Source organism: Corylus avellana, chromosome ca4, assembly GCF_901000735.1.
Source record: "Corylus avellana chromosome ca4, CavTom2PMs-1.0".
Taxonomy (NCBI): domain Eukaryota; kingdom Viridiplantae; phylum Streptophyta; class Magnoliopsida; order Fagales; family Betulaceae; genus Corylus; species Corylus avellana.
In genome coordinates, this window is record NC_081544.1 from 23208681 (window position 1) to 23230126 (window position 21446).

The 21446-nt window shown below is 36.7% G+C and overlaps 4 protein-coding genes and 1 long non-coding RNA gene across 7 annotated transcripts; 2 read left to right on the forward strand and 3 right to left on the reverse strand.

Annotated features, from left to right (window-relative positions):
• Positions 1-73: 73 nt before the first annotated feature.
• On the reverse strand, positions 74-5534 carry LOC132177430 (pentatricopeptide repeat-containing protein At3g22670, mitochondrial). Of its 3 annotated transcripts, XR_009439758.1 has the most exons (3): positions 5199-5534; positions 1107-3118; positions 74-861 (listed from the first exon to the last, which is right to left on the reverse strand). XR_009439758.1 is itself a non-coding variant. In XM_059589752.1 (2 exons), the coding sequence occupies exon 2, from the start codon at positions 2818-2820 to the stop codon at positions 1174-1176; it is 1647 nt and encodes a 548-aa protein (XP_059445735.1). In that variant the 5' UTR covers positions 2821-3118; positions 5199-5534; the 3' UTR covers positions 1059-1173. The 3 variants fall into 3 exon arrangements, 2 of the variants coding, with proteins under 2 accessions (XP_059445735.1, XP_059445736.1); XM_059589752.1 differs by lacking the exon at positions 74-861 and having other exon boundaries at positions 1059-3118; XM_059589753.1 differs by lacking the exons at positions 74-861; positions 5199-5534 and adding an exon at positions 3506-3763 and having other exon boundaries at positions 1059-3118.
• A 2127-nt stretch (positions 5535-7661) lies between these two features.
• On the forward strand, positions 7662-8761 carry LOC132179690 (uncharacterized). Its single transcript, XR_009439950.1, has 2 exons — positions 7662-8170; positions 8538-8761. It is a non-coding gene; the product is annotated as an uncharacterized LOC132179690 (long non-coding RNA).
• Positions 8762-10213: 1452 nt separating this feature from the next.
• LOC132179820 (protein RDM1) lies at positions 10214-13410 on the forward strand. Its single transcript, XM_059592601.1, has 3 exons — positions 10214-10558; positions 11650-11886; positions 12863-13410. Exons 2-3 carry the CDS (start codon positions 11667-11669, stop codon positions 13228-13230), a joined length of 588 nt encoding a protein of 195 aa, XP_059448584.1. The 5' UTR covers positions 10214-10558; positions 11650-11666; the 3' UTR covers positions 13231-13410.
• Positions 13411-13502: 92 nt separating this feature from the next.
• LOC132179818 (pentatricopeptide repeat-containing protein At3g22690) lies at positions 13503-17056 on the reverse strand. Its single transcript, XM_059592599.1, has one exon. It carries the CDS (start codon positions 16200-16202, stop codon positions 13650-13652), a length of 2553 nt encoding a protein of 850 aa, XP_059448582.1. The 5' UTR covers positions 16203-17056; the 3' UTR covers positions 13503-13649.
• A 101-nt stretch (positions 17057-17157) lies between these two features.
• Positions 17158-21036, reverse strand: LOC132179819 (homocysteine S-methyltransferase 3). The gene is made up of 7 exons (XM_059592600.1): positions 20755-21036; positions 20062-20118; positions 19707-19951; positions 18935-19064; positions 18468-18671; positions 17975-18046; positions 17158-17655 (listed from the first exon to the last, which is right to left on the reverse strand). The coding sequence occupies exons 1-7, from the start codon at positions 20944-20946 to the stop codon at positions 17512-17514; spliced, it is 1044 nt and encodes a 347-aa protein (XP_059448583.1). The 5' UTR covers positions 20947-21036; the 3' UTR covers positions 17158-17511.
• Between the last annotated feature and the right edge of the window lie 410 nt (positions 21037-21446).

Here is a 21446-nt window from a genome sequence, read left to right on the forward strand (position 1 = left end):
GTATTATTTACACAACAATATTAAATGTAAAAATTTAGTGTCAATAATACAATATAAATTGTCAGAATTGGTATTCCCTTTGCAAACTTGGAAGTGAACCAATTTTAACAGGCCACAATATGATCCAGTAGAATCTGCAAGTATAAGCTCTACATAAAACAAACAATTTACATGGGCAATGCTTTAAGTGACAAGCCTGCTTGGTTATGGAAAGAAAAACGGCCTCCTCTGCTGGAAGGGCAAATATGATGTTCACAGGCAATGCGATGAACACCTAGAAGAGGTCTCAAATTCAATATGTGGTACATGGGCATTGGATGTGAGGTTCTGAAACATGTCAAAAATCCCACCAAAAGTGTCCTTTGAAGGAAGCACAACATAATTTTGAAAAGCTAATTATATCAGCTGTGTTCTGCTTCTGGAAAACATTTGTAGGAACACCAACTGTCCAATTGTTGTAGCTTAAAATTTTGAGTAATGCTATTATGCACACGCATTTATCATGCTTATTTCATATTGACAAATATGGTATATTTTAAGTAATTTCTTATGTCAGCCACTTAAAATATGTCATATTAGCAAGTATGAAGTGTGTGATAAATGAATGTAAAAAGTAGTATTATTCTAAAAATTTTGGATACACGGAGTACATGTGGTGCATGTATTATTTTTTTCATGTAAAATTTCTGGATTTTTGGAGCCCCTTATTGTGGCTATGCCATGCCTGGAGTTCGTTAATATCCAAACCTTCCTTGCTGCTAGAAGCCCAAAAAAACCTTTAACAGGCAATATTGTGTCAAACACACTGGTCGTTTCAACAACAGGGGAAGTGGTAATTTGTCCTCCAAAGTTTCTTGAAAACTGGAGAAAGAAAAGCACGCGTGCTCAAAGTTCAAATAACCCACATCATACATCGGTAATTTATCACTTATTTTGGCATGATATATTGATTATCTGCCTAACATTATATGAAATTCTACATTGATCATCTGAGTAAATAAAATGGTTGCTTTCATCGAAACAGATTCACAAAACTAGATGGGATGAGAGAGAGACTATAATGATGAAGAGTTGCCTGTACCATTGAAAATGTATTAAAAACTTACCAGAACCATAGTATAAAACAGCTGAACCAATTCAGCCTGATGTGTACTAGGCACTGTAAAAGGTGTGTTAGATGCTTCTTTGTTCTTTTGCATTTGACATCAACTTCTCAATGTGTTCCTTTGCTTTTGTCATACTCTTGCCCTCAACTTCTTCCATCAACATCTTGTATGTGCAGTCATTTGGAACCATTCCCTTCAACACCATCTCTTCAAAAAACAAGCAAGCGTGTTCGAGTTTTCCGTTCTTACATAAACCGCGCACCAGAAGCAAGTAAGTTCCAACTTCAATGCTAATGTCATTTCTAAACATGTGGTCTAACAAGATATAAAGCACCTTCATTCTCTTCTTTCTGCAGAACATCTTCAATAGAGGAGCATAAGTCTTGAGATCCGGCTTGCAAGAATCCTCTTCCATTTTCTGAAGCAACTTCAAAGCTGTCTCTTCTTGCAAATGTGAGCAATAACAAGAAATCAAAGTATTATACGTCAGTACGTCGCGACTAACTCCTTGCTTCTCCATGTCCTCAAATAAATCGCGTGCATCTTTAAGCCTACCAGCCTTACCAAGAATGAATATCAAAGAGCTATAAAATGAAGTATCAGGAACACAACCAGTCCTCTTCATCTTCTCATAAACCTCCATCGCTTTAGTTACCTGCCTTGCCTTACCTAGAGCATGCATTACAATAGTATAAGTCACCACATTAGGTGTGCATCCCTTATCTTTCATTTCATCAAGAATTTCATCCACTTTGCGAAAATCCTTTTCATGAGAATACGCTTTAATGAAACATGTATAGGAGGATACATTGGGCTGAAACCCATGTTTCTCCATATCCTCCATAGCCTTTTTGGCATGGTCTAATTTCCTGGCTTTGCACCACCCATGTATCAAAACATTGAAAGAGTGAGAATCCAAAGGTATCACATTCTTGAACTCCAAGAAAACATCATGGGCATGCTCAACACTATTCTCTTTCACCAATGCATCCATCAGGACATTCATTGCTACGATATCTTTGCTCACCCCAAACCGCACTATGTTCCTAAATGCCTCAACTGCCTCCTCGTACCTACCAGCCTTTGCAAGCCTCCTCATGACCTTACTCATTGTGACTAATGTGACATACCCTCCTAACTGATTCATTTCCACCACCAACTCCCACATGGTATGAAACTTCCTCGATTTTCCTAAGACATCAACCATGAAGTCATACAACTCCGGCGAATGCTTATAACCTGTTTGCACTTTTGCCCAAATGAAAACTCCAAAAGCGGGGATCCAATCGTTGCTAAACCTCTTCAGAAGCTGTTCAACCAAACTGGTTGATGCAATAAAACCAAACCCATTTAGAGCTTGAACCACGTCATCTGGCGATGGGTACCGATTCTTGAGGATTTTGCTGATTTTGTCTACGTCAGTTTCGCTTAGCGTTGGCTTAACAACTTTGCCGTGATCATGGAGTTGGTGGTTCTCAACCCAATGAGCAAGTGAAGGTATGACAAAGTCATCATCTGAATCTGCGGTTGCAGAGTTCTGGGTCTCACTGAATTTGACCCAGCTTGGAAGCTCGGTCGACTCAGCGATTTGGGTCGAGTCAGCCGTGGTGCAGAAAGGGTTGTATAAGAAGTTGAAAGGCAGCAGATTGACAATGGTTTTTCTTCGGCAAAGTGAATGACAGAGAAGCCTGGGAAGTTGGAACTTTGAGAGCATTTTGGACAAGGATGATTCTTTTCCTCGCTGCTTCTAAAACAAAATCGATTCACCAGCTTGAGGATTTTACAAAGAGTGCCCCTACTATGCGGTCCATCTGCAAACAATGCCTTTTGCAGCATCCAATAGTTGAGTGACACGTCACCTTATTACACAAGTACACAATAAAACTAAAACACCTAATAAATTCCTCTTCTCTTTAATAAATCGAATGGGTTCCGATTTCTCTTCTTCTTCTCTTTAAAACGCTCTTCTCTTCTCTTCCTCTTCTCTCTGAAATACTCCAAATTCCTCCTCTCTGCAACAAAAATAAAGAACTTAGTTTCAGAGGACTTCGTTGAAGGGCTAATTTGCAGAGCCATGAGAAAGAGCAGTGAAAGAAATGATTAAAGAAAACAAATAATTCTGAAATAACAATAGCAAAGCTCATAAAAAAATAAAAAAAAATTTTCTAAAAAAAAAGAAATCTGCAGATTAGTGCCATGCAAATTTATGTTATCAAAATTTGAAAACAACCCAGAAGAGATAAATAAAAAAAAAATTAAAAAATAAAAAAAATAAAAAAAAAATCCATAAACCCATCAAGGAGCATTGAAAAAGATTAAAGAATTCAAGGATAGCAAGATTCATAGTTCAATAAGAAATTAGACTAAGACTATATTTTAGCATGGAGGGGAAACTTCACCTTCATTTTCATGGGTCCAAAGCTCTGACCAGAACTTGATTTAACTAATCGAAGACAATATAAGGCACAATAACAAGCAGAGAATATATAAGAAGAATATGATGAAGAAGAAGGTGCAAAGAAAGAGAAAATCCCAAGACTTTCGCCTCAAACCAGTTTGACCCGCCCCAAACCCAGTATCACCGGCCGTTTCTTATTTCTTTCTCCCAAACCCTCTTTTCTTCTGTTCTTCTTCCTCTTTTCTTCATCCAGAAAAAACCAGAAAAAATAAAACCCAAACTCCAAACCAAATCCCTTCTTCTTCCCAAACTCAAAACCCCAATCAGCCAAACCAACAGAGACCCAACAAAATCAACCAAAAAAAAAAGCAACTGGAAAACGCAACCGGACCGGCCAAACCCAACCGGTACTTCAACAAGCCAACTGGCCATTTCTTCTTTCTCCTTCTTTCTCTCTTTTCTTTCTTTCTCTTTTTTTCATCCGGTGTATTTGGTTGTAAGTTATGTTTGTGCACTTAGCTTAGGTGGCAGTAGTTCATTGGGCGCTGCAAAAGTTGGGTTTTGCAGCCCGACCGCATAGTAGGTTTTTCCAAAAAATAATTGTGAGTAAAGATTGAAGAAATTTTTGTAGCTTCCTATTTCAATTTCTGAATAAAAAAATTGTCTCCTTTCTAAAATATTACTTTTGCCTGTTCCTCCAAAAAAAAACATTTGAAGTGTTTCTAACATTTGTAAAAGGAAAAACCTACTATGCGGTCGGGCTGCAAAACCCAACTTTTGCAGACACGCACACAACACACATAGAAATGTGTAATGAAGTAGAAAGATGCACCACCGCACATATTAATCCATAAAGTTTTGGTACTTCTTGAAAAATCTAGAATGACCCCAATCTTGAATTAAACAGAAAATATCTGTTGTCAATGCAAACACCACGGTTATAAATATCAAAATCCAAGAAAGTATAAAATCAATCCATACAAAGATTTTAGTATCGAAGTGGAAACTTTTGAAGCACTATTCAAAAGAAAAACCACTCCAGGATAAGCCAACCCTAAAGGAATTCCACTAGAAGATTAAAGTGTTACAACTAGTTTACTTACAAAACCTTTGTAACCTAGATTTGAACTATACTCTTGGCCAAGGATAAAAAACAATGCTAAGAGTTATTCTACGCTTTCTGCCGTCTACTGCAAACTATGAAACTGGGTTACTCCCTCTAAAACCATTCCAGGCTCTCTCCTACTTCCATATTCTTCAAAGCAGGCCAGGCCAGTCTTCCAAATCTGGGCAAACAAAAATGCCTTTTTTTTTTACCCTCTTTCTCTGGTGGATAGAAACTAAAATGACCCATTTGCCTTGCAAGTTTGCATGGCAATCTAAAACAATTTATCATGCATAAACGATACCCATTTGATCAATGAGAAAACAACGGTACCCCAGACCTACTCCCGCCAGTAAAAAATTGTACGCTTCTCCAAAATGCCCAAAAAGCTAGGCCCCCCTGATTTTCCATTCTTGGGACTTTATCAAAATTACAAAAAAAAAGATCAAAAGATCAAAACTTTAGGTAATAAATTCTGAAAACCATGCACTTCCATGAAGGCCCATTTATGATTTATTCACAATAACAAAGGGAAAGTAAATCATCAAAAGGAAAGCAGAGAGAGAGAGAGAGAGAGAGAGAGACTTACCTTTGAACAGCAATAGAATAGGCGATTTTTTAGTTTTTATCAAATTGGGTCAATTTGTCAATACAGAGAGAGAGATGTCTGGGTTTGGTGCTGGTGATTGTTATGGAAGCTTAAACCGTATACAAGACAGGTACAGTTAGGTCCAAGAGGTCAGAGTCAGAGACTCAGAGACTCTCTCAGACCCCTAGTTTTTGCGTCATTAAGAAAATAAATGCCGCGGACCCTTTCCCCGGCTGAACTAAACTAGGATCTTAATCGGCCGGCTCGCACTTCCATAATTCGAGCTTTCTCGGGTTTGAACGGCTCCGACGCTCCGTTTAGCAACGAATTTGGTAACTGGTAAGTAACTTTTTGTCTGGGAATTATTTATTTTATTTTATTTTTTTATTTTTTTATTTTTATAAAAAATTTAAAAAATTTTGTTTTGTAATAAATTTTTTATTTGAATAATAATAAAAAAATTATTAATGTGATATAAAGAGAAAAAATGTAGAGGAATTGATTTTTTTTTTTTTTAAATGAGACTTGGGCAAGTCGATTGCCAAATGAAGTCGGGAGGGCTCGGGAAAAGTGTTTGGTTAAGAGTTTTGAAAGTTGAAAGAATAAATAAATTGATTAACGTGATATAAAGTATAATTTTTATTTTTATTTTTATTTTAGAGAAAAATGAAAGTTTTTTGTTAATGTGAAAAAAATGAATTTGACTTCTTTTTTTTTAAGAGAAATTAGAATAAATCTTTATCAAACATACGGACTTTCTAGAGGGCCACCCATCAAATATCACATTTTAGATGGGAGATTTGGTTGAGGTTGTGTAAAAAAAAATTGGTTATTTAAATTTTCTTTTTTTAATAGTCCAAATTTAATTTTATTCTTTATAAAATTAAATATGAATCGCTAAAAAAATTACCAGTGTAAAAGACTTCAACCCGAAACAAAATATGATTTTGAGTGGTATGAGCACGAGCCGAGCTTATGCAAGTCGAGCCCAAGCTTGCTCGCGAGCGGCTTGCTCACTTAACAGCCCTACTTGTGCTTGAGCATTCTCATCTGGCTCCTTGTTTTGAAAAAATTCCTAATTTGGGAAGCTGAAGATGTTAAAATGCATCTTTTTACTCTCCATCAGGCTCCCTATATTAGCTAAAAATTTTGGAGAGATGAACAAGGATCCAACACTGTTCACTCCTCAAATCTTAAATATATTAAATTTTGGTATTCTCTTTCCCCACAAATTTGACATTCTTTCTCCTCACAAGAATAAAGAAAAGGAAAAATTCACTTTACCCTTTTGAAGTTTTAGGAGTTTTTCAATTTGAACTCCAAAGTTAAAAAATTGGCAATATATCCCCTAATGTTTCAAAAAATTTCAATTTAAACCTTCTGTTACTAATTTTCGTCAAATTTAACGAAAATCTATGAAATTATGTAATTACCCTCTAGCTTTTTTAAAAAAATTCCGTCCAATTTAACGGAAATTAGTAGCATAATGTTTAACTTTAAATTTTTTGAAACATTAGGGGGGTACATTGCCAATTTTTAAATTTTGGGGTTCAAATTGAAAAACCTCTGAAACTTCAGGAGGGTAAAGTGGATTTTCCCCATAAATAAATCTTAAAAAAAAAAAAATTATAATAGAAGAGTGAAAGTGAATCTTTAATTTGTTGAGTCGAATGTAAATGTTTTGAAAAAATTGATAGCTAAAATAAAAATATATGATTTTTTAGATAAAATAAAGAGTTGATTTAGGGAGCTATATCAGAATGCTACGAAGAAATGATAGGAATGTATGATTTGTGTTGGAACTAGTGCCTCATATTAGAATACTAGTGGAAGGCCAAATAGACGGGAGTGGAGTAAACGTCGCGATAGTGACGTTCATTGAGCGGGAGTATTTTGAGGATTTTCAAAATACGTCCATACAATTAAGGTTTAGGATTTTCCTATATATATGTTATGATGTAATCATGAATTATTAATAGTAAAATACAACCACACTCTCTGTAGACGTAGATACATTGTCGAACCACGTTAAATTTGTGTCTTAACTCTCTCTTTCGATTCTATATTACTTATCATTGTTGTGTACAGTACCAACAGTTTGCAAAATGCAAAGGGCTAAACAATTTACAAAAATATAACTCAAAAAAATAAAGAGTGAAAAAAAAAAAAAAAAAAAGTGTGCAAAAAGTTGAGTAAAGATTGAAGAAATTTCTGTAGCTTTCGATTTCAATTTCTGAATAAAAAAATTATATCCTTTCTAAAATATTACTTTTGCCTATTCCTCCAGAAAAACCATTTGAAGTGTTTCTAACCCAACTTTACTATGCGGTCGGGCTGCAAAACCCAACTTTTGTAGCCTCCAATCAACTACTGCCACTTAAGCTAAGTGCACAAACATCACTTACAACCAAATACACCGGATGAAAAAAAGAGAAAGAAAGAAAAGAGAGAAAGAAGGAGAAAGAAGAAATGGCGTAGGTCAGGCAAAGAAATAAGAAATGGCTAGTTGTTGAAGTACCGGTTGGGTTTGGCCGGTCAGGTTGCGTTTTCCGGTTTTTTTTTTTTTTTTTTTTGGTCTTTGTTGGTTAGGCTGATTAGGGTTTTGAGTTTGGGAAGAAGAGGGGATTTGGATTTGGAGTTTGGGTTTTATTTTTTTTGGTTTGGCTGATTGGGGATGCTGGTTTTGTTTTTCTGGTTTTTTCTGAATGAAGAAAAGAGGAAGAAGATCAAAATCAAAGAGGGTTTGGGAGAAAGAGAGAAGAAACGGCTGGTGATACTGGGTTTGGGTCGGGTCAAACTGGTTTGAGGCGAGACCCACGGTGTCGAGGGAAAGTCTTGGGATTTTCTCTTTCTTTGCACCTTCTTCTTCATCATATTCTTCTTATATATTCTCTGCTTGTTATTGTATCTTATATTGTCTTCAATTAGTTAAATCAAGTTCTGGTCAGAGCTTTGGACCCAAGAAAATGAAGGTGAAGTTTCCCCTCCATGCTAAAATATAGTCTTAGTCTAATTTCTTATTGAACTATGAATCTTGCTATCCTTGAATTCTTTAATCTTTTTCAATGCTCCTTGATGGGTTTATGGATTTTTTTATTTTTATTTATTTATCTCTTCTAGGTTGTTTTCAAATTTTGATAACATAAACTTGCATGGCACTTATCTGCAGATTTTTTTTTTTTTTAGAAAAAAAAATGTTATTTTTTTATGAGCTTTGCTATTGTTATTTCATAATTATTTGTTTTCTTTAATCATTTCTTTCACTGCTCTTTCTCATGGCTCTGCAAATTAGCCCTTCAACGAAGTCCTCTGAAACTAAATTCTTTATTTTTGTTGCAGAGAAAAGGAATTTGGAGTATTTCAGAGAGAAGAGCGTTTTAGAGAGAAGAAGAAGAGAAATCGGAATCCATTCGATTTATTAAAGTGAAGAGGAATTTATTAGGTGTTTTAGTTTTATTGTGTACTTGTGTAATAAGGTGATGTGTCACTCAACTATTGGATGCTGCAAAAAGCATTGTTTGTAGATGGACCGCATAGTAGGGGCATTCTTTCTTTTTTCACTCTTTATTTTTTTGAGTTATATTTACGTAAATTTTTTTAAGTTATATTTTTGTAAATTGTTTAGACCTTTGCATTTTGCAAACTGTTGATACTGTACACAACAATAATGAGTAATATAGAATCGAAAGAGAGAGATTAAGAGAGAGATGAGACACAGATTTAACGTTGTTCGGTAATGTATCTACGTCTACAGAGAATGCAGCTGTATTTTGCTATTAATTATTCATGATTACATCATAACATATATATAAGAAAACCCTAAACCTTAATTGTACGGACGTATTTTGGAAATCTCCAAAATACTCCTGCTCAATGAACCTCGCTATCGCGACGTACACTCCGCTCCCGTCTACTTGGCCTTCCACTAGTGTTATAATATGAGCCACTAGTTCCAACACAAACCATACATTCCTATCATTTCTTCATAGCATTCTCATATAGCTCCCTAAATCAACTCTTTATTTTATCTAAAAAATTATATATTTTTATTTTAGCTATCAATTTTTTCAAAACACTTACATTCGAGTCATCAAATTAAAGATTCACTTTCACTCTTCTATTATAATTTTTTTTTAAAAAAAAAGATTTCTTTATTCTTGTGTGGAGAGAGAATGTCAAATTTGTGGGGAAAGAGAGTATCAAAATTTTAATATATTTAAGATTTGAGGAGTGAACAGTGTTAGATCCTTTTCATCTCTCTAAATTTTTTAGCTAATATAGAGAGTCTGATGAAGAGTAAAAAGATGCATTTTAACATCTTCAACTTCCCAAATTATGAATTTTTTTCAAAATAAGGAGCCAGATGAGAATACTCAAGCACAAGTAATGCTATACATACCACTCAAAATCATGTTTTGTTTTGGGTTCAAGTCTTTACACTAGTAATTTTTTTAGCGATTCATATTTAATTTTATAGAGAATAAAATTAAATTTAGACTATTAAAAAAAGAAAATTTAAATAACCAATTTTTGTTTTTACACCATCTCAACCAAATTGCCCATCTAAAATGTGATACTTGATGGGTGGCCCTCTAGAAAGTCCAGTATGTTTGATAAAGATTTCTTTTAATTTTTCTTTTTTAAAAAAAAAAATGTCAAACTCTTTTTTCTCACATTAACAAAAACTTTCTTTATTTTCTCTCACAAAATATATAAAAATAAAAATTATACTTTATATCACGTCAATCAATTTATTGATTCTTTCAACTTTCAAAACTCTTAACTAAACACTTTTCCCGAGCCCTCCCGACTTTGTTTGGCAATCGACTTGCCCAAGTCCCATTTAAAAAATAATCAATTTCTCTACATTTTTACTTTTTATATCACATTAATCACTTTTTATTATTATTCAAAATAAAAAATTTATTACAAAACATAACTTTTAAAATTTTTCATAAAAAAAATTAAAATTAAAATTTTATCTACTTTTCGCATTTCTAACTCCCAAACAAGAAGTTGCTTACCAAATTCATTGCTAAACGGAGCGTCGGAGCCGTTGAAACCCGAGAAAGCCTGAATTATGGAAGTGCGAGCCGGCCGATTGGGATCCTAGTTTAGTTCAGCCGGGGAAAGGGTCCGCGGCATTTATTTTCTTAATGAAGCAAAAACTAGGGGTCTGAGAGAGAGAGTCTCTGAGTCTCTGACTCTGACCTGTTGGACCTAACTGTACCTGTCTTGTATACGGTTTAAGCTTCCATAACAATCACCAGCACCAAACTCAGACATCTCTCTCTCTGTATTGACAAATTGACCCAATTTGATAAAAACTAAAAAATCGCCTATTCTATTGCTGTTCAAAGGTAAGTCTCTCTCTCTCTCTCTCTCTCTCTCTCTCTGTGCTTTCCTTTTGATGATTTACTTTCCCTTTGTTATTGTGAATAAATCATAAATGGGCCTTCATGGGATTGCATGGTTTTCAGAATTTATTACCTAAAGTTTTGATCTTTGTATCCTTTTTTGAAATTTTGATAAAGACCCAAGGATGGAAAATCAGGGAGGCCTAGCTTTTTGGGCATTTTGGGTAAGCGTACAATTTTTTACTGCTGGGAGTGGGTCTGGGGTACCGTTGTTTTCTCATTGATCAAATGGGTATCGTTTATGCATGATAAATTGTTTTAGATTGCCATGCAAACTTGCAAGACAAATGGGTCATTTTAGTTTCTATTCACCAGAGAAAAGGGTTAAAAAAAAAAAAGGCATTTTTGTTTGCCCAGATTTGGAAGACTGGCCTGCTTTGAAGAATATGGAAATATGAGAGCCTAGAATGGTTTTAGAGGGAGTAACCCAGTTTCGTAGTTTGCAGTAGACGGCAGAAAGCGTAGGATAACTCTTAGCATTGATTTTTATCCTAGGCCAAGAGTATAATTCAAATCTAGGTTACAAAGGTTTTGTAAGTAAACTAGTTGTAACATTTTAATCTTCTAGTGGAATTCCTTTAGGGTTGGCTTGTCCTGGAGTGGTTTGTCTTTTGAATGGTGCTTCAAAAGTTTCCACTTCGATACTAAAATCTTTGTATGGATTGATGTTATGCTTTCTTGGATTTTGATATTTATAACCGCGGTGTTTGCATTGACAACCAATAATATTGATAATCTGAATTCGGTGTTAAATTTGAGATATTTTCTGTTTAATTCAAGATTGGGGTCATTCTAGATTTTTCAAAAAGTACCAAAACTTTATGGATTAATATGTGCGGTGGTGCATCTTTCTACTTCATTACACATTTCTGTGTGTGTTGTGTGCGTGTGTCTGCACCTGAGCATGCTCTGTTGCAATAAATGAAGTTGCTTTGATCCTTCTAGGAGCCTTGAGCTTTTCTGCTCTACAAATATTTAAGCACTTCTTGATTTTCTTTGATGTGGATGCAAAAACGGTGATTTGTCTTCTTCAGGATACATTTTCTACACCATGAAGAGGGCAATGCCATGGGACGAGCAGATTGATGTTATATCATCAGATGATTCTTCTTCCTCGGACTCAGAGATAGAAGTCAACGATGGGTTTGACAGCAAGCATCCAACCAACAATGGGTGTGATGACAAGCAGCCAGTCAATGATGGGTGTGATGGCAAGCAGCCAATGAATAATTTGTCATTAAATCCACCTGCCACAGAAATAAGATCTGAAGGTATTTGCCATTGGGATTTGAAGCCCAGTTTTACTATTAGTTGGTATACATTTTATCAAATTTATAGTGTTGGAAAGCACCTTAGTTTGGATTCTTTTTATTGGAAACTTTCTGGAAATACCTATCCAGTTGAAACTGGTATGCCACTACTCTGTTTTCAGGATCGTACTTATTTATTCTAGTTTAAATATCACCAAGTGATTATAATCACCTTCTATCAACTTTTATTGAATAAACAAAGATTCTAACTTAAGTTTTGCATTGGCTTAAGAGATACAACATAGACAGAGTATGATTAGAATAGTATCTCCATAGCCCATAGCCCACGGCATGGTGTTATAATGCAATTTGTTCCATTACATGGTTTTACGGTGAAGCAGTTTCAGCATGACAGCCTCAATTGATTAAAGATTATTTAGCCACTAGTTTTGCTTGTTTTCGATTGCACAGGAGTGACTTAAAAAGTAAATTGCTTTCTTTTTCAACATTCGTAGTATGAAAACCTACAAAGAATCTATGATATATGGTGTTAGTGAATACTAGATTTTCAACATTGCTGTCATCATGATGTTCGGGAGCTCTGCTTTCCTTGTAAAATGGCTGTCTCCTTGTCTTGTTCATCATGTCGAATGCACAACATGTTCACTTCTAGATCATTTTGAGATTCTGCAAGTTGCATGAAGCAAAACGGAAATATTTTCATAATGGCCGATTCTTGCATGTTGTCCAAGATGAAAAAAATTGAAAGTCAATATGGTTTTTGTTCCTGCTTGCTTTTGCTGACAATCATTCTAGGTCTCAGCATGTAGAACTTCTTAGAAAATTTCTCTGGCTCATAAGTTACTGTTGATTCCATTTTTTGAGATACAGTTCTCTCTCTTGTGGTTAGTACCTTGGGCTTCCTTCAGGGATCCTTACCGTTGATCTCATTTGCAACAAGTGCCTTTATTTCATAACCATGCTCTTTGTGATGCAGATGCATTAATCAGAAGGGCAGAAATGTATCAGGAATACATGAAGCAGATCCCAATCCCTATACACCGTGGATCTGTCATTCCATTTACATCATGGATAGGATTAGGCAAATCCATTAAGCAGTTATATGGTCAGCCTTTGCACTACCTCACCAATAATCTCCTAAAACAGTGGGACCAAATGAGAATTGGCAGTGAGGATGAACATAGGCCTTTGGATACCATAATTCACCCTTGCAAAGCTGAAGCCACCATCTGGCTCACTGAAGAAGTCCATCGCCGCACCTCATCTCATCTTCATCTGGCCAAACTTTGGCTTTTTGACCCAATGCACCATGCTTTTGTCGACTCCATTTTCCCACAATTATGAACCATATATTGAAAGGCTTGGTTGGCCCTTCAGTTTTCACTGGCCTGGTGCTGATTGTGTAAAAGTGTTAATGTAGATTCCTATTCCTTAGGTTTGTTTGGTCAAGACCTGTATCTCATAAATTTTGTATGGAAGAAAACTTATTCTCTTGTAACAATGTATGATGACGCTTCTATTCTCCGTTTGTTTTATTTTTAATACCAAACCAAATAATGTTCTCTTAGATTGAAGCCAAACTATTTCAGTGTTCATTTTTTGAACAGATAGTTGGAATTAAATTGGAATAATATATAAAAATATTTATTATGCTGAAATTTACAATGAGCTAAAAAGTTGTCTAGGAGTAGTAAATCACAAATGAAGGCTCTTCGTTTTTTTTCTTCTCCCTCTCTCTCTCTGTCTCTTTCACTGGTGCTTTACTACCAATAATCACAACAGGAACAATAGCCTTGCCGGAAAAAGTGGAACCTGTTATTATCTCGAATAACAATTTCCCTTCCATATATTCTTGACACGAGTTTGGAAAATGAGTGGCAATCAGTGCACATACGGAGGTTCTTCACAACACGAATAGGCATGCCTCGACCCGTACTGATTAGTCCAAAAGCTATGGCTAATTTCTCACTGTGTCGGCTGAGCAAGTATTGTTTCTCCTGCTCATCAACATCAAGCATAACATTGGTTAAATCTGGAACATGACCTGCATCTCTGAGTCTGTAGTTTATTTCTTGTAGCATCAATGTAATCTGGGTGTTTTCTGAGTGTGATTCATCACCAGAGGTAAACTCATGGATTATTCCATTAATCTCTGTTGAGCTTGATCCAGGTACTTTATGGACGCCTTTCTCCTTCAACAGTAGCCTCACTTTTGCAACTTCAGTCCACTTCCCAGCAGATGCATATATGTTTGAGAGAAGCACATGAATCCCAGTCCTCTCAGGAGCCAATTCAGTTATCCTTTCAGCTGCATATGCTGCCACTTCAACATTTTTATGATTCCGGCAAGCAGCTAAAAGAGACCCCCAAATCACATCATTAGGTTTCATTGGCATGCTCTTTATGAGATCAAGAGCTTCTTCCAACAACCCAGCTCGGCTGAGTAAATCAACCAGGCATCCATAATGGACAATTTGAGGGGAGATTCCATGGATCTCCTTCATTGACCTGAAAAGAAGCCGCCCTTGATCCACAGACCTGCCATGGCTGCATGCTGTCAATAGCGCCACAAAGACTACCTCGTCGGGTTTCACCCCTTGCCCAAGCATCTCATTGAAAAGCTCTATAGCTTGTTCCCCATTTCCTTCCATGGCCATTGCTCCAATGGCTGCAGTCCAAGCAGAAACATCTCTTCTTGCCATTTTATTGAAAATTTGCATTGCACTTTGAGGATCACCACACCTAGCAAACATGTCAACCAAGGCCGTGCTAAGCCGCATGTCACAGTGAATATCATTCTTTTCAATGTAAGTAAGGATCCACTTAGCAAGATCAAGAGCTCCTAAATATCCACAGGCAGATGCAATGCCCACCATTGTTACCCTATCTGCTTTAATTCCTTCATTCTGCATCACTCGGAAAAGTTCAATTGCTTCCACAAACATGCTCTCTTGGACCAAAGCAGAGACCATTGTGTTCCAGGAGACGAGATCACTGTCTGGCATTTCCTTGAAAATTTCCCAAGCTGACTCCACATTACCATTTCTAATTAAACCTGCAATCAACGAGTTCCACGACACGACAGTCTTCTTTGACATACAGTCAAAGACCCTGCGAGCCATTTCTTGTTTGCCACACTTCATATACATGTCTATCATCGCATTAGATATGTTATCCCAACCTTCTAACCCATTTCTCAAAATATAACCATGGCACTGCTTTCCAAAGAGAATATCACCTAAATGTGCACATGCTGAGAACGCAGATAACATTGTAACTCTATCAGGTCGTGGTCCCTGTTGCAGCATCTCACCAAAGACAGAAAGAGCTTCTCTCACCAGCCCCTGGCGCACATAATTTGACATGATAGTATTGCACAGAACCAGATTTCTATCAACACATTCATTAAAAAGCCTCTTTGCACTATCAATAGCTCCACATTTCATGTACATATCAACAAGCGCATTCACCAAAATAGTGTTAAGCTTTACTCCTGCCTCACCCATGTAAGCACTTACCTTCTCACCCAATTCAAGATCCTTCAACTTTGCACAAGCCGAAATAACACACACCATCGTAACTGAATTGGGTCTAACACCCGTCTCCACCATTTCAAAAAACAAATAAACCGCCTCCTCCGGACAATTCCTCCTAGCATAACCACAAATCAAACTAGTCCACGACACAACATTTCTTTCAAGCATCCCATCAAACACCTTCCGTGCATAATCTATCTTCCCACACTCCGCATAAAAATGAACCAAAGAATTCCCGATAAACACATCTTCTTCTAAACCCATCTTAACAACTGCTCCATGAGCTTGAATTCCCTCACAAAACCCCACAACCTTCGTGCACGCGCTCAGCAAAAACGGAAACGTGAATTTATCGGGCACAATCCCCGCAACCACCATCTCAATATAAAGCAAGATAGCATCACCACCAAGTCCAGCAGAAGAGTAACCTCTAATCAAAGAATTGTACATGAACAACAACCCAGTAGTTCCCACATCTCCATTATAGCCTTCAAACGCTTTTCGAGCGTAATGTAAGCTTTCGGAAGAGCCCATTTCGGCGCACGCGGCAATCAGCTTTGTAACGGAAGAGGGGCTGTGGCTGAGGCCTTTCTTTGTGATGTTGCAGTGTATTTGCCTGAGTTCGTTCATGGTTTTGCAGTTTTTGAAATACCCAGTTGGAGAAGAAGAGTCCTTGGCCGTGGTATTGGGCTTGGCCTCATCTAGATTGGTGAGAGTTATGGAGCTCGGGGTGGCTGAGACCACAGGAGGCAGGGGAAGGGTCACAGCCATTGTGGTCATGGTGGTTATTGGCTGCAGCAGTCACCAAGTGCTAATTAACTAAACTATTCTTCCAAGGATAAAGTATTTGAATTGGTTCCGCTTATATAGTACTTGACTTGGTGCTGCAAAATGGTGATTTTGAGTTGGATGTAAAGTTGATACAAGAAACGACAACTCTTTGACTCACAACTAGGATTCATGCCCAGACAGTTCTACATGCTTCCTGTGACAGCAGCCCCTCCCCTCCTTAACTGCATTTTACTTCTCTTCCAGCATAATCTAACTCAAGCAAGCACAGCCATGTTGTCTCTTAATCCAACTCAAGCAACCAAAATAGGTATTGTCCTCTCAATTCCTTCTTTTGTATTGTCGTGCATCACTTACATGTAAATCTCCTTCTTTGTAGCTTTCGGTTACTGTATTCTTTGTAAACTGCTCTTCACCTCGTTGGTTATAAATAAACATTACATTTCTGTTTTGGTACATCAACCACAACAGAATTCTCAACTCTTGCATTTGACATCTTACAAAAAAGTTCTAAAACAAAACTAAGGTGCTAGAGGGCTTGCTCTCCACCACCTAAGGTCGGCTAAACCACCCCCTCACCAGGGGTGGGGGATGACCATCCCTTCAAAAGGTTTTAGGGGTTGCTACACCATCCTCTGGCTTGAGGGGAGATTCAGCCACCCCCTTGGGAAGTTTTGGATGGCCGGGCCACCCTTACTTAGGGACAAAACCTCTTTTTAGTTTTACGGTAGTCGGTCCAATTGCTCTTGAATAGGCTTTCGAGGGTTAGGAGCGGTCAGTTACTCCTAAAACCTTCTTTAGGAATGGCCGGAACCCCACTCCCAAGGTGAGAGGTGGTGGAGAGATAAAAGCCTTCTTTGCCAACTCTTTTATTTTTTTAAGAAGGTTTTTTCTTCTTTCTTTTTTTGGGTTAAATGTCAAGCTAAATTCGCATTTTATACACATGTCAACATTTCAAACGAAATCAAATTCTATTGTTATTCGAGAATACATGGGACCATTTTTCTCCCCCAACCTCGGATTCTGCTGTTATTTCTTCGATGGTATGAGACAAGGAAGTAACAAGTGAAAAAACTATTTCTAGCTTCTTATTCTTAACATCTCAGTCTGACATGCTAGCTCGGTGTTGTTTGCACTACTTTTGCCCGTCAACGGGTGAAACATTCAGCTCCCTTTCTTCTTTTCTGGTAGACAAATAGATTGCTGTGTCTGCTTCTTTGCATGAGGAAAGGAACGAGAGAAAAAGGAATGCTCACAGTAGGAGAACATGCTTGATGTGCCTCCTTGGGGTAAAACTACATTAGTTTTTACTAGAAAGCACCCTGGCTATGCCTCTAATGGTTTTGGGACTAGTCCTGCAGCACCCACCAAAAAGAGAAGCCCCAGCTTCCCTCCACTTGCCAATGTATGTGACAAAATCTTCATCTACATCTCCACTTGATTTCTGCCAAAAGAGAATATTGAACTTCAGCTCTTTGAGACAATATCAAACATTATCAGAACCTACTGTCTATGGAATTCAATCATCCATCAATGTGCGAACCATGCAGCAGGTGGATCAAGTACATTGCTTTAATAAACACCCCTTTTGTTTTAATTGGAAGATTGAGAATCATATGGTGGTAAATCAGTGAAAAGTGGGGTTGTAGAAGTTGATATGAGCTACTTCTTTGGAACTATACCATTCACATTGTGAATATGCAATTGTTCTTAATGATCCTGAAAGGCCTTTTAGGATCATTAGAGTGGAGCAGGAAACTCACCACCCATTGCTTGGCCTGACCGTCGTAAGTCTCACCGCTGTTGGGATATACCAGTATTGGTTTACTCGTTACCTGCCAATTGGTTAGCCAGAGAAACATCACTTCAAAATTTTCAAAATGTTAAGCAGGTTAAGTGTGAAATGCATCAGGAGCAGTATAAATTATAATCCCAACGCTTCATTCGACTGCTTGTTTGAAAAGGCAAGCCAGAAAAACATCATTTGAAAATGCTAATTAAGCAGGATAAAAGTAAAAGTTATCAGTATCAGTATAATCCTAGTGCTTCATTTGTCAGCTCATTTGAATGAAGAGACAACAAGAGAAAGATTGTTGCAAAGCAATTGCACAGTAACAGAAATTGATGTCACCTATAACATTACTGGCACCTAACCTAACCCAATTTCTTCACAAGCTCATGAGAAAAATAAGCAGATTTAGAACTTCTATCAGAATTACTCTCATAAATGAGCATCAACCCAAAAACTCATCCTACCTTCTTAATAGATGTAATTAGTCCATGGATAAATCTAGGAGGGGTACAGTTGATTCCAACAGCAACAACCTGCTTGCATGAATCTGCAATGGAGGCACACTCTGAAATAGGATCACCACTGACCACATTAACTCCATCCTTAGAATTGAAAGAAAACCATGCTGGAATTTCTATGCCTTCTTCCTCAAGAAGCTCAGCATATGCCTGCAATAAAGAAAAGAAAGTGAACAAATATGTTCATGCTGAAACTAGTTCCATACATAATAGAAAATGCAAAATATCAAACAAGCTAGATAAATTTTTCCAAATTATAAATAAGTAATGGATGAATGAGGTGGCAATTGCATGGGAGAATTCCTGTAACCACATGATAAATAGGATGACGCTAAGACATGTTAGACTCTTTAAGACTACTGCAGATATATAGAACAGATCGACATATATTGTAAGCAGATAAGGTTCAATACCTTTGCTTCTAACTTGTTTGGGATTGTTTCAAACGCAATTATGTCAGCACCTGAGTTTGCTAGAATCTGTACCCTTTTCCTGTGAAAATCCTTCAACGTTTCCAAAGTAATTGCATCACCATAGTTTCCGCTGTGGAGAGAAAATAAATCATATAGAGACATGTTGATGTATCACAACAAGATTCTAATACTATCAAAGTCAAACTAAAAATAAAATGAACAACATATGAGGCCAACACGCCTGTCCATGTTAGACATTATATTTGCTTTAAAGACAAACCATCACCCAAAGTTAACTCTAGTTTATTAAACTAATATCTATCCAATGCACTTGATTGTCTTGCATACAATTTTTTATAGATGTTAGCTTTACAAAAAAAAAAATAGTAATGTTATTATTCATATATATATTCATTTCACTCTATTTGACTTAACATGTTTTAAGTGACTTTTCATGTCAGCCACTTAAAAAAAATTAGGTAAAACACGTCATAAAATGATTAGTATAATAAGTCACGTTACTCAAAAATAGATGTCCAACTTTCCATGTTGTACATGTAACATGTACAAGTTGTCTATAATTACATGTACAAGTTGTCTATAATAACTATATAATCAATAGAGTATTATACGACTGTCATATAACTTGACTGTCATAATGTGGTAATAAAAATCAGTATTTAAATCATTGTAACGTCATCCCAACAGTATGATAGTTGTATAGCAATCTATTAAATAATATTATTTAATGGATTACTCCAAGTTTACACACCTATACTCAGAACCATCGGCTAAATAAGCTCCATAGCTGCCCACAGAAGCTGCAACTAGAATTGGACGTCTCGAACTCGAGCTCGAACTCGAACTCCTCCCATTTTCCATGACATCCCAAGAATCTTTTGTGCAACGGTCATGGTAAATCTCCCGGGCCTCGCACGCAATTTCTACACTTCTCCTAAGCAAACCTTCAGCTTCTTCACTGGAGAAGCCTTTGGCCTCAAAGCCTTGAACGGTGGCCTGTGTCAAATTAAGAACGTACATGGTAACTTTTTTTTTACCGAGAGCAAAAGAAGTAATTCTATGGGGGTGAAAATCAAGGAAGATAAAAAGTGGGTATCGAAAATTACCTGATAAGATGCTGTTAGAATAATATTTGCACCAGCGTCGAGGTAATCTAGGTGAACCTGTTGATCAATAAAAACACGACAATTAACAAAAGAAATGCATAAATAACTCCTTTCATAGGCACTTGCAACAGCCAATGAGATTCCAGCACGATCCACAACTACCGACACGTGGACACAATAAATTTCGCCACGTCACTATCAGGAAAATTTTATTTTCTCTACTTTCCACTGTGATTTTCACAGAAGAAGACGAACTTCACTTCTAGATTTGTGTGAATCGCATTTAAACTTTTACTTAGAGATAAATAAAAAACTAATTAAGTAAATAAATAAAAGAAGGGATGTTCAAAGTAAGAAATGGAATTAATCAAAGTTTTCGAAAGTATATTTATCTGCTACATATAAAATTTATTATTCTATAAATCAAGAAAGAAAAATCCAACATATATGATAGAAATACATATATGCATAAATACATATATGTTGAAAAATCTAACCCTCATTTACTCCGACCAAAAAGGAAGAAAAGACAAAAAAAAAAAAAAAAAAACCTCTGAGAATCTAAACAATTCTTTCTTCATATATTTTCTAGTAGTACCCTGAAAAGGAAATCATTTGAGAATATATCTTTCTTTCTTTCATTTCATCTTTCCCAAGAACCAAACAGAAAAGAGAGAGAGAGAGAGAGAGTACCCTTCTGACAAGATGAGGAGAATCAATAAGGCACTTGGCGCTCCAAAGAGGGTCGTTGAGGTCAGCCCCGTGTCGTTCGAGCTCCGTTGCAAAGCCGCCGTCAATGACAACGCAGCCACCGCACTTCTGAATGAAGTCGGACATAAACGACGACGACGACGACGACGTCTCCTCCGCACCTACTAAACCCATGCCGTAGAATCAGGAAAAGAAGACGGCGGTTTTAATGCAGAGTGTTGGAACGCGTTTTTTTTTTTTTTTTCTCAGTTGGAAATTAAACTAAAGCACGACACACTTAATCCTCCATGGTTCTTGAAAACCATTTATAGAGGGAAGGGAAGATGCAAACTTACGAATATGCCCTTGCCGATAAGATTCTCAGTTCTCACGCCAACTGTCATTATTCTTAAGCATATTTTCAATTGCATATTTTTTGACGTGATAATAAAATTCACAATTATTAAATTATTAATATTGTGTATCCCAGAAGGTACGAGGTACGAAGCACTAGGAACAAAGAAATAAATAATTAAGTAAAAGCCAGGGGGTTTTGGATAATTAAATAATTAGACACTTATTTTTTTGGTAACACTTAAAAGAGATCCGATGAGCTGGAAATAAGCAACAAGCTAGCTCAGCCTACACATGCCGTATTGAAAACACCAATCCCAAAATAAAAAAAAAAACTAATC